Source organism: Anoplophora glabripennis, unplaced genomic scaffold (assembly GCF_000390285.2).
Source record: "Anoplophora glabripennis isolate ALB-LARVAE unplaced genomic scaffold, Agla_2.0 scaffold163, whole genome shotgun sequence".
In the NCBI taxonomy this organism is placed as follows: domain Eukaryota; kingdom Metazoa; phylum Arthropoda; class Insecta; order Coleoptera; family Cerambycidae; genus Anoplophora; species Anoplophora glabripennis.
In genome coordinates this window covers 67270-81139 of record NW_019416302.1, presented here as the reverse complement: position 1 = coordinate 81139, position 13870 = coordinate 67270, and the positions used below count along the sequence as shown (strand labels likewise).

Sequence of the window (13870 nt, the reverse complement as noted above, 5' to 3'; positions counted from 1 at the left end):
CACTGTAAAATCATCGTAGTGAGAGAGCGACAGTCTCCGCCTCCAGCTGTAACGCCCGTGCGCCCGACCCCGCAGCGATACCTTAGCAGTGTACAGAGAACGGACTTTTAATACTTTAATAAGTACGTAGGTAGTAATAGGTGCCTAAATAAAATTTCTCATTTAGACTTATTTAATGATCGAAATCAATAAAAAATGACCAATGAAAAATAATCGATTAATTTATCAGTGGATAATATTTTTTGTAATTTGACTGTAAAACATAATTGAAAAATATGTTTGAATCTCGTACCTTATTTTTATCATTATTAAAAATTTATCTTTGTATTTATTAACTTTTAAAAATCTCGTAACAATATTTGAAAATTGAAAATTTACAACTTTTGCATTTCTCTTAAATCATCGGAAATATCTACATTCGATTTACGTACATTTCACAAAGAACAAGGGCCTCGCAAAGATCTGCCGCCCGGGGTCTCGCAAAAATCTGGCGCCCTGAACCTCGCAAGCTTAAGGCCGCCTCTGGGCGCCTTCATAGATGGAAATATATATCGTCAGGTATAGCCGCTGTATATGTGGTATACGAAGTGGCTATAATAAAGCCGCTATATTATATATAATTAAACTCGATCATATACTTACTCTTACTGTATTCAATTGTAGATATTATTGGTCTTATTCTTATAACTTACCAGTGACCACACAGACAGTGACCAGTGACGCCATTATAGTCAGAGTTACTGTGTAACAACCCTAAAATAATATCGAGGCTGCCCTCTAGTATATAGGAGAAAAGTCTAATACCTGTACAGTGTGAGACTAGCGGAAACTCTTGACGTTGACTGAGATATTGTAATAAGTAATAAGACTCGACAATAGATGCGCTGGTATCGAGCAGCTTTGTCTGATCCGAAAAGGAGAATGGCAATGCACTATCACGACCTCAGGAGGAATAAGTAAATATATTCCTCTGAGATCACGACCGTCTTCAACTAACTTAGTTGAAGACCATAGAAAAAGGATTTTATATACAGGGTGAGTCAAAATTCACTCCCCAGCGGCCGGATATATTTTCTAAAATAAAAAATAAAACAAAAATGTAGAATACTAAAATCACGAAAGCGGAGTATTAACACCATTAAAATCCATTTAAATCCATACAAAATAAGAAATAGCAAAAACGAAGATACTTCTGGCTTTGGCTAACCTTCAAAAACATTATTATTTTCGTTAATACACTTCTGCAATTTGTTGTAGAAATTATATTAATTTATTTCCGCTACTGCTTCATAAATCCTGCCAATAACATCATCCTCACCAACAAGCACAGTAAAATAAACCTTTTCTTTTATGTATCTCCATAACCAAAAGTGCGGGCGCACCATCGTGCTGAAACCACATAGTTGCACGTTATTGTAGAGGAATATCTTCTAACAAACCTGGCAAAATGTTCTTGCAAAAATTACTGTGATTTTCACCAATCTTGGCAAAAAATATGGACCTATGATCCTTTTCCCGTAAATACCTATCCAAATATTTACAGACCAACGTCTTTGCTGATTCCGCTGACGTTTTTCATGAGGATTCTCATAATGCCAATAATCAAGGTTGTCGTAATTGAAAACTCCTTGTTGGTTGAAATGAGCTTCATCGATAAATAAAACATTATAAAAAAAATCTGGATTGCGCTGAAAGGATCTTCGTTTTTGCTATTTCTTATTTTGTATGGATTTAAATGGATTTTAATTGTGTTAATATTAAACTAAAAAATTATAAATTTGAATTTTTCTTTACAAAATTTTCCGAAAACGGCTCCTCTTTCGAGATTTTAGTATTATACATTTCTGTTTTATTTTTTATTTTAGAATATATATCCGGCCGCTGGGGAGTGAATTATGACTCACCCTGTATAATCCTTTTTCTATGGTTGAAGACGGCCGTGGCACTATACATAGATTATACAGTGGCGTATTATTGTGCTATAAACTGTAATAACGCTTTATACAAAAATGTACAACTAATTAGAAGCATTTTTTCTCATTTGTGTGAATCAAATTTCCCACTTTTATTAATTTATTTATTACCATATACTCAGTAAAAGAGATTATACACATATAGATACATATTTATTTAAATCAATCAATGTCAATTAAATTTCCACACTTTGTTTAATATCTCTATGTAGCCTGTAATTTATCTATTTTTTTTTTTTCGGTCACCTCGACTTAAAACATGTAATTAATATAAGAAAAGTAGAGATTAAAAGAACAGTGTACACTTCTCACTTTTTAAAATCTGGTTTTAATTTCAAATTTAGGCGGGTAGACTTCTTTTCCCACCGTTTTCAAACCATCTCTGTACCACTGATCAGTAGTGAGATAGTTATGTAGGTGTGTCTCATATCTTATTAAGGCTGAACTTACATTATACTGAATTAAATTTCTATTTAAATAGAAACTCTTAATAGTACAATGAATTAAATATTGTACTGAAAATCTGATAAACGGTAAATAAACAAAATCGAATCGGTAAACCAGTTGCCATAACCTACAAATAATTACCAGCGTTGATTGGTCAATAATTCTCCCGCCACCTTTGTGTATAATGTTATTGTAGGTACCCCTCTAGTGCGACATTGAACTGCTGTAAACTAAAACGCTTTGGTGGCTAATCGATGTTCCTCTGTCTTCGCGGTTTGAGTTAGTTTGTAAAAGCTTACTTCGTCAGCGAGGTTACGTTTTGTAATCCAACTAATATTTGTGTGCGTTTTGTGTCGTTTGTGTTGAACATAAATAAATTTTGGAATGGAGAAACGTATAGAATTAGAAAAGCGAGGCAAAAACCCTGCCGACGTAAGTAGTTTCATATTTTTCTTATTGTAAATAGTAAAGGTGTCGTCATTTTTATACATGTGCTGAAGACTTTCTTGATGCCGGTTAGAATATCAATATATTAAAACTAAAACATTAAGTAGTAGAATAATATTTGCTCAATTATTTGTTCGATAATTTAGTAAAATTGTAGCAAACATGACTGGTATGGCATAAAAATATAAAAATATTGTAATGTCAGCTTAGAAGCGATGAACTTTTTAAGATTTTTGAGACATTTGAACAGTTTTTTTGTGTTAACTTGTTAAAAATTTACCTCTTTTATGATCATATTTAAGAAATTCTTATTTTACGCGGCAAATTTCAGGATAACCCTATCAGGTGGTTGCATAAATACTTTTAACTAATTTCATATATATTTAACAGTAGGTAGATATGTTTTATATTTATGCAGGAGCAGGAATATTAGTTTTAACATTGCATCAGTTAAATGCAATTTGTTTTCTTGTTTCAGATCAAAGAATTGAATTTGGATAATTGTCGAAGCACAAGCATCGTAGGATTGACAGATGAATTTACCAACTTAGAGAGTCTGTCTCTAATTAATGTTGGCCTTATTTCCCTTAAAGGATTCCCAAAACTGCCGAATTTAAAAAAGTTGGAATTAAGTGATAACAGGTGAGAGGCCATCTTTTTCTGTTTAGATTTGTAATTCATACTAAAATGTATAGGCAATATATATACCTAGGTACTGTACCTTTTCAATTTCTAAGGCAACTTCTATCTGTGTTATGGCCCAGGAAGATATTTTAACCAAAATACAAGCTTGTACCAATACTAAATTTACTTGTATTGATTTTGCATGACTTGAAACAAAGGAAATTGATTTTTATTTTCAGGATATGCAATGGTTTGAATCTTTTAGAAACAAGTCCTAAACTGACACACCTAAATTTGAGTGGTAATAAAATCAAAGACTTGGCAACACTGGAGCCTCTAAAGAATTTTAAATATTTGAAAAACTTGGATCTGTTCAACAATGAAGCCACTACGGTAGAAAATTACAGGGAAAAAGTGTTCAAGATGATCCCCAGCCTTAAATATTTAGATGGGTAATATAATACCGCTTATGAACCTGTTAATTTGTCTTTATACTATATTTGTGCGTATTTGTAGTTATGATGAAGCCGAAGGTGAAGCTGATGATAGTGATGCCGAGGAGGAAGTCAATGGTAACGAGGATGATTCTGTTGTAGACAGTTCTTCCGATGAGGAAGAAGACTTGGATGAAAGCGTAGGACTTGGAGCTGTTTATTCAGAAAATTTGGACGATCTTTCAGACGAAGGTGATTATGAGGCTGGCGAAGAGGAAGAAGAGGAGGATGGGATTGAAGAGGAAGAAGACGAGGATGGCACAGAAGAAGATGTACAATCGCCTGCATCCTCTTCTCCTGATTGTGAGTCTGGTTTTAATTACTTGAAATTATTATGTGCATTTAGTATTCGTTTGAGAATACGATTTATACCACTATACATAGTATAGTACAAACCAGTATGGTCGTAGGAGGATGCTTGCTGAAAAAATTTTTTATTAATGTACAGTCAATAATATGCCATTAAACGTGCGACAAATGAGGACATTTTTTATATGCAAATAAAAATTTTGAAAAGTTGGTGCATATTCGATAACTGTCCCAAGTACTTAAAATGGTTCTAAGTCGAACAGCGTACAGGGAGCCAAAAAATTAAAAATTATTCAGGAGTAAAGTAGGGTTATTCTTAAAAATTTGTCAAAACGTCATTAAGTAAGTTGTTCAGAATTAAAGATTATATCTAAATACAGTTATGGATTTCTATTCGAAAAAGAACGTTTTATTTGTAATATTTCAATGAACATGTGGATATCCGATAAAACGAAAACCTCTTATGATTTTACTGTTGACAAAATGTTTTGTTGAAGCCAGGACAATAATGAAATAGGTATGTGTTTTTACATTTTTTCTTTATAGAATTTTCCTTAAGCTAAGTATTTTTTGTTTTCTGAAAACTATAAAAATGTAAATTAGGGGGTTAGTCAAGAAAAAACAATTATCACATTTCACTAATAAATAGACGCCATGATTTTTAACTGTCTTTATGCAGTTAAAATTATAGAAAAAAAAAAACATTTAAATTTAATGAAAATCCTGTACTGCAAAATAATAATTTTCCAGAATATGTAAGTTAAATTTACTTAAATATTACCATGGATATTTCAATTAATTACATTTTTTTAATTATTTCCTAAGACCACAATCATAAGTAAAATTTTTCCAGAAAAAAGATGTATAGATTTATTTTCAGGAATTTTTTTCCCATCTCCAGATTAAAAAAAAACATTGTTAAATATACTTATATTTTTTTATTTTGGAATTAGTGTAAACAGTATAAATATTTTTAAATCAATTATGTAATAATAATCCAACTAAATTTTAAACTTTTAAGTTATTGTAAATATCCATGAATATCTATTACATTAATAAAAATAAACGATTTACAAATTTTTTTTTTAATTTCCTCAGCAACATTAAATAGAAATGAAACTTTGAACATGATTTAAATGATGAACACAAAGCCATGGAAAAATATTGAAATATTTGTAAAAACAGGCAAAAAATCATGGCATCTATTTATTTGTAAAATATAATTATTGTTCTCTCTTGGCTAAAACCCATATTCAAGCATTTCTTGAGTTTAAATAAACAAATAATAAAAGCACTTTACTTAACGAAAATTTAACATTTTTTATATTTTTGTACACTTCGTGTTGGTTAAATTGTTTGGCATTTGAATAGTGGCGGTGCGCCCGTGCCGTGGGGAGGGGGTGAGCTCGATGAGGCTCGAGTGGCTGCGCGGTCGCGGGGTCAGTAGTTGTACAGACTGGAAGAGAGACGGAGTGTAAGAATATATACATGTCTGATAAAACCCATAACATTACTTGTTCTATGTAATAAAGTTATTGCTCTATATGGTGTATTAATTCAATAAGAAAATAAATAAACACTTCGTATATTTAATCTCATATTTGATTACTGCTCGTTGCTTCCCAGGATAAGTAAAAGACTCTCAAAAAATGAACAATTGAAATGTTTACAAAAGTGCGATACCCCATCTGGGGACACACATACATTTAACTGAATGGTAGCTGGTGAAAATTAAAGTGGGCATATTATGAAAATGGAACTGGACTGTCATGATGAAAAAATTTACAAACTATAAAATTTTAATAAAAATTAAGAAAAAAACCTGTTCGTGTTTGTCGGTTGATTATGAAAAAAAAAAATGTAAATATAGAGGGTGTAACTTTAAATAAATTTATTTAGGGGCTACTTAATCGAAGGATCTCGTCTAACCCCATCTAAGTTTGTTAAAAGCGCTTTGCGTGCCATGAGTGTGGAACAGCCGAATGTATAAAAACATACATACATTCAAATTTTGCCACAAGCGACAGTTGTTATCAATTTAAGAAAATTCAAATATTTGCTTGAGGAAGTTACCTTCGACCTTAAGAAAAACATCACAAGTTTGTTTACATAAGCGCTCACTCAATTGGGAGCTGCACCATGCACTGTTGTCAAAACTATTCCTGATTCGTATATTATGTACATACTTATCTTTCACAGAATTTTATACATACAAGGTGTGGTGTGTATAATCTATAAAAATTAAACTACAACTTCCTAACGATATTTGTAATAGAAAAATCTTATACGAAAAAATTCTATTTTTGCGTTGTTTTTTTTTTTTCATAAATTAAGGTTCAATTATGGATCAAAATATTTTCTCTGGGACGGTCCTGTCCATGTGCTGTACAATGAGTTACGTGGCGCCGACGCACCCAATTTTGGCGAATATTTTCCCAAAATCCAGGTATTCCCCCAATTGTGTCAGCAGCTTCAAGTATACGGTTTCGCAATTCTTCCAGCGTAGCAATTGGAGCATTGTACACCAATAACTTCAAGTGACTCCAAAGATGAAAGTCCATTGGAATTAGATCGGGTGACCAAGGTGGCCACGGCACAGGACCAAAGCGTCCAATCCATCGCTGAGGAAACATTTCATTCAAAAGTGTTGCTACTTCTCGAGTACTATCTAGAGGAGCCTCATCTTGAAGATAAAACATGCGTGCCGGAACTTGTAATGCTACATCGTCCAATAATTCAGGCAACCGGTTCTCCAAAAAGTCAGCATATGTTGGTCACAAATACATCGCCTATTATGGCAGCCCAAACATTTACCGAGAACCGATGTTGAAAATTAGTTTCCCTAATCGCGTGAGGATTTTCATCGGCCCATATGTGCTTATTATGGAAATTCACTTCGTCACGGGTAAATGTCGCCTCATCTGTTACACAAATATAAGCCGGAAGGTCAACTTGATTGGCATATTGCAGTAAAAATCATCTGCAAAAACGCATCACAATCTGGGGGTAAAATCTGTTGAACTGGTTGCAGATGATAGGGGTGCAACAGCTGTCGTCTTAAGATGCGAGACGGTACGAGATGAGGTTCCTACTTGCTGTGCGAGTCGTCGAGTACTAATTGTGGGGTCTTTGTTAAGGTTCACTTGCTGACCACGTCCTTCTTCTCTAGGAATAACACTTCCCGTATCTCGCAGCCGTTAAACGCACTGTAGGATTGTATTTGCACATGGGGGGGGGGGTGACGTTGTGGCCATCATTCCCGGTACAGCCTAGTCGCCATGGGCGCATTTTCTCTGCACCATACACTAACACCATATCGACACGTTTGAAAATAGTTAATGCATTGTTTTCTTGGTTCATTGTAAAACTAGTTTGTGTACAAACATTTTTAATGTACTTGGCACTATTCTTATTTTTTACTTGTTTATAAAAATTACACTGTCACTATCGTGGAATTACAAAATAAAAACTTCTTTGGAATCTTTCACTTTTTAACGCTTAAAAGAATAATGAAAACAAATACAAAATCAGTTGACTGCACAAATTTTTTTGCAATGTAACCTAACCTTCTATTAGTATTACTAGTATTAGATTATACCGACTTAAAATTATAAGGTTGCACCTCGGGGTCCCATAAAAACATTTCCAAAGTTTTTAATAAATAACACGGGGTCGGCCTTCATTTTCGTAGAATAAATGAACTTTAATTTTACAAAAAAAAAAAACGTGAAGATAGAACTTTTTTGTATAAGAATTTTCTATTACAAATATCATCAGGAAGCTATAGTTTAATTTTTATAGATTATACACGCCACACCCTGTATACACTTACACTACACAAGACACTTAAAACCAATTTAAATTTTACTCTAAAATAAAATTTAATAAATACATGACACTGCATTATTCAAATTCTATTTCGATTTCTCATGTTTTCAACCCTTTTGGAGGTCTTCAAGTTTGCAACCCCATTTTAATTTTTTATTCTCTAAACGGGTGATCACTTTTAAGGTGTACACCGCTAGTATCTCCTGAAGTAAAAAATGCATATACAGGATTGGTTAAATTACTTACATATTTTTATGCCATTTCGGATTATGAAAAGAAATTGGAGATAAGTTGCACCATCCTGAAAAAACTGAAAGTAGAACAACTAAAATTGCTATCTGTATGTGAGTTGATATGTTCCATCTGTTGGAAGGTAAAAACATTCCAGGCCTACTAGATTCTTACGTTTTCATAACCAACTTTTGATTTTCTTATGGTCCCTATATTGGATCTTCGCACAGTCAGGTGAAGTATTAAATTTTGAATTCGAGGGTGTATAGCAACGGTCGGCAGCTGGTGGACCACGGTCCAGGTCTGGACCGCAGAAGGTAAAGTACTGAACCGCCAAAAATTTTTTGAAAGTATAAAATTAACAAATTATTTAAAAAATATTTTTTTTTAAGTTTCAGTACCACCCTTATCATTTTTTTTAGTATTTTACAATTGTGTGACTGATTTGAGTTCTTAATGGTTAGTAAGCAGATTAAATTTGAGTGCAAATTAAAATTAAAAAGTTACTAACAAATATGAATTTTTTTTTTCTGGACCTTGTTAAAAATTTTCAAAAGTATAGGGACCCCACCTAAAATTACTTGCCGATCCCTGGTGTTTAGTGTACAAATAATACTTGGGTGAAGACATTTTATTAAAGGCCAAAAAACATCAATTTTATGATTTGATCGTAGTAGTCATGAAAAAAACAAAGGAAGATTTTTAACATTTTTGTTTAAAAGTATGCAAACTGTTATTTACTGCTGTAAATAAGTGCTCAGATATTTTTGTTTTTTATTTGTAATGGTATAATAATCAGACATTTTTACGATTTATTATGGAAAATTACTAATAAATTAATAATTAATAGCCAGAAACAAATAAATTTAAATTACATAAGTTATTCACATTATTCCCATCTATTTGATGCAAAGATTTATTCTGCGAGCCATGTTTCTTCGTGAATCTTGAATTGTTTCCGGTGGAATTGATTGAAGCACTTCTGTTATTTTACCTCGCAATTCTTCAATACACTGGACTGGTTTATCATAAATCATATAATTTACAGATCCTCCAAAATTTCTCCAAGACCATCCCCATTTTGCTGAAACCAGTTTGAGATTCACAATTTCTCAAGAGACCATTTATCTAGAATTTCTTTAAAATCATTTCGTAGAAAGTTAAAATATGGTCATCGGTCCATAATATTTAACAGAAAATTCCAGTTTTCGTTGGTTATTTTCAGGCTGCAATGTTTTCATTAATTTAAATTTAAATCGCGATACTTATGTTTTCTTAAAAATCTTTGAACGTCTGACTTAAAATACATTCTAATTCCACCTATCTTTGGGTCCTTCTGGATTAATGTTAATTTATACCAAGAGATTAATTTTATTTATATGTAGTTCCATTATCAACATTGGATAATATTCCTATTTGATTGCCTTCTCTGGGGATGCATCCCTTTATAACGTGATGCAGCCACTGAATTTCTGTTACAATTCATGTAAACGTACATATCTGTCTTTTCACTTACTGAATATTGTGTCATTACAAACAAATGATAAAAACACTTGAGCACTTATCTACAGCAATAATTGATTGTTTACTTTTAAACAAAAATGTAAAATATTTCATATAATTTTTTGCCCTTTGATAAAATCCCTTCGCCCAAGTATTATACATTGTTGTTGAACTCGAAATTTAATGCTTCATTTAATTGTGCAATAATCCAGCATGGTGTCCATAAGAAAATCAAAAAATTGGTTATGAAAATGTGAGGATCTAGGAGGCCCAGAAGATATTTCATTAACCTGTTTTCAATGATAGGCATGGAAGAAATAAGAAATTTCAGGAACGGTGCCACTTTTTTCCAATTAAAACCACTAATGTTTGGCAGCTGCCACTGAATTAATAGTCTAGAAGAATAAGGAAAAAATGAGCCAACTTTTTTATTCTGAGATTTTTTTATAAAAAAAGTGTAGGTTTTAAGATATAGCATATATGTATATGATTTTTCGCGTTTTTTGACTAAAAACTGCCGATATCTGAAAATGCATTTTTTCGAAAAAAGTCAAATAAGTTGTTCAAAATTAAATTTTCTACAAAACTGCTCCTATGAAAAATTTCGATTTTCCCAATAATTTCCCATATATTTTTTAAATGAAGTACAGATTATGTGAAAATTAATATTTTGGATGCAAATAATGGCCAATTAATTTTTAGATAACAAAAGTGAATGAGAGAAAAGAAAATTGCGGAAAATTCTTGGAAAATGTTATGAATTCAGTTTTCCAAGGTTTGAATATTTATAAGCATCAAATGTATTCATTTTATAGGTTTTCGAGGGTGTACATTACAATTAATTACCTATGCGCTTTTTAATATTTTCCAAAAAATTTGGTTTTGTAACAACGACAAATCAGTTTTACATAAGAAATTTGTATATGGAAGTCCATCAAAAATTGTTTAAAATAAATAAATAAGTTGTTTTTTTAATTATAAATAAATAAAAAATATTTTGTAATTTTTTTTGTTACACCTTTGCAGCTCCAGATAATTTAAATTTTCAATTTCATTATATCACAAATTTCAAAAAAAACAGATTTTTTTTTGGAAAATATTAAAAAGTACATAAATAATTGGTAATGAACATTCTTAAAATCGTATAAAATGATATGTTTGATGCTCATAAATATTCAAACCTCGGAAAACTGTATTCATAAGATTTTCCAAGAATTTTCTTTCCTCTAATTCACTTTTGTTATTTAAAAATGACAATCATTATTTTGGCTCAAAAATATTAATATCAACATAATCTGTTCTTGAAATAAAAAATATACGGAAAAACTATTGGGAAAATTGAAATTTTCATAGGAACAATTTTGTAGGAAATATTTTGTACATTTATTTGAAACTTTTTTCGAAAAAATCTTCATTGAGATATTGGCAGTTTTTATGTCTACATGTCTAAAAAGGCTGTATGTTGTTGCTGCTGGTGGTTGCGTGTGTGACATATTATGTTGTCTGACCTCAAAACCTACACTTTTCTATAAAAAGATCACGGAGTAAAAAGTATGCATATATTATTCCTAGTAATTTTATGTCTTAACTCTCCTGGACTATAACTAGAGACAAGAGTTTAACAGTTTGTTAAAGAATTGTAAGGAGAGAGTGTAATTTGGAAATTCTATGTCTCATCTGACCATGATTATTTGTTGCAGTCGCAAGGGGAAAAAAGCGGAAATTGGAAGACGGCGATGAAAATTAAGATGCGTCGACAGTAGTGATATGAACATTTTTTACTGACCAATGAAAGTGTCTCCAACACGGTGAGAAGAGACGAATTATATCGTCGCCCCTGGCTGTGGTTTCATACTTTACAAAAATAAACATCAAAAGAAAAAAAAACATTGGTGTGTCTATAATAATAATAATAATAATTTGCTAAATTTACATATTCTAAATTTACCTGAAAAACCCCATCCCCGAAACGGAAGAAACATTTCGAAAAAAGATACCTCTAGAGTTATTATAGTTGTAAAGTAGCAGCCAGACGTTGTTAAAAATGTAAGTCAATGATGGAATAGTTATATTTTGTACATCCATTATAGATATGTCTAGTAGTTTAGGGTGTTTACATTTACATATAGCTAAGTTATTTGTTTTTTTTATATATAAGTAATTTTGTGTTATGCCGCCAATTTCAAATCAAATTCTAATATAGATTTATTTCTGCGATCCTAAGTTTCCTTTTGTTTTTCTCTCTCCATCTTAAAGGTATTAAGTTGATTCGGACAAACTCAATTTTTTATTTTTTTTAATACTGTCAAATGAAATCGTGCGATGTTCTTCGATAACAGAAGTCTAGGCGAGCGAAGGATATCTAACCTCACAGACTGCTGAAAGAACTACTCTGTGGACTACGTGCCTTGACTAGCAGTGAATTACGCCCTTAATAACTATTAAATGGCTAGTAATAAACAATTATCCATAATTAAAATTGATATAGTATAAATATAACTAATACAAAAATATATAATTGATATACTGAAAAATGCAATAATTCGCAGAAATATCTTGTATTCATGCTGCCCTACTATCACCCTTGACAAAGACTAATCAAGTAAAGAATAGCTGCTGCAAAGAGACCTTTTCGTTTCCACTTTTTACTTGGTATTGTTTCATCGGGCAGCCTCCCCTAAAGGGAAATAATTAAAATATTAATATAACAAAATTATGGTTATCTAAACACTAAACTCCTAGAAAAAAGTGCAAAACTTGATATAAAAATAAGTCTTTTAAGAAGAAATTTAATAAAAAGCATAAACATTGGTTTGTTAAAAACAAATGACATCCCAGTCACTTGTTTCAAAATGTCATTTTTTTTCATGGACTTTGTTATTATTTTTTATATTATATTATTTATGTATAAGGGAAGCTGCCTGATGAAACGGTCTCAGGTAAAATGTGAAAACAAAAAAACCTCTTGTGTAGCAGTTGTTTTTGTCAAGGATGATAATAGGATAGAAAGAATGCAGGATATTTATTTGATTGATTGGATTTATTTAACAACTTTAATACTTATGTCAGGTATCAATTTTTGTATTAATTAGGTATATTTTAGTGTTAAGTTTTTATTTTAGATAATTTTAGCTATTTACTGGTTATTGGGAACGTGCAGTCCATAGAGTAGTTGTTGTCCGCAACACCGGCAGTTTAGGAGTTTTGTTGTGTGATACCTACATTTTTGGTATCAAATAACATTGTTTAACTTCATTTAATAGGATTTTTTTAGAAAAATTTGTTTGAATTAGCATCATTACACACATTTAGAATAAAGTAATAAATACGAGAGCTAATAACAAAATATGGTTTTTTCCTTTTGCTGCAGAAAGGCGTAATTGTAAAAATGCATTGAACGTCACAATTTTATCAAACAGAAACTATAGTTACTTGTTCCATTGGGATAAAAAAATGTGAAATTTTAATAATAAAATAATAATATAGAACAATATTTAAAGTTCTAGTTAAATAGTATACAAGGCGAATGGGCTGTCACATTTCAAGGGCGGCTTCACCAGAATAAAGTAAACCGATTTCAAGTTAAGGAGAGCATTAGAAAACAATTTTTTTTTTTTTGTAAATGCAGGGTGTAAGTATACCAATTTGGACACACTGGGATCATTGGGGAATTTGGTGGATCTGGAAATGTCGGGGAATTTTTCAGATTTCCTGGGATTGTTTTCAAATTCCAATTATTGGGTTCACCCTGTGTATAGATATAATGAATGCTTAAGAGTTGACGCCAAACTGAATTTTCCTTTCTAATAATTTGTCTGAATAATTGGTATTCAGAGCAACTGAAATAAAGTGACTGATTTGAAAAAAATTGCATTATTTTAATCGCTCAAAATTAAAATTACAAAATATGGTCCAATTCGAACGGCTTTCTTTTATTTTGATTAAATTTTCATTTCTACATCAAAATGTTTAATAAACATAATATGAAGAAAAAATGTCATAACACACATATAT

At 31.4% G+C, this 13870-nt stretch overlaps 1 protein-coding gene across 1 annotated transcript; it reads left to right on the top strand.

Moving 5' to 3' along the window:
* The first annotated feature begins 2513 nt into the window (after nucleotides 1-2513).
* On the top strand, nucleotides 2514-12073 carry LOC108903515 (acidic leucine-rich nuclear phosphoprotein 32 family member A). Its single transcript, XM_018705731.2, has 5 exons — nucleotides 2514-2852; nucleotides 3346-3509; nucleotides 3731-3943; nucleotides 4008-4288; nucleotides 11557-12073. Exons 1-5 carry the CDS (start codon nucleotides 2805-2807, stop codon nucleotides 11601-11603), a joined length of 753 nt encoding a protein of 250 aa, XP_018561247.1. The 5' UTR covers nucleotides 2514-2804; the 3' UTR covers nucleotides 11604-12073.
* The last annotated feature ends 1797 nt before the right edge of the window (nucleotides 12074-13870 follow it).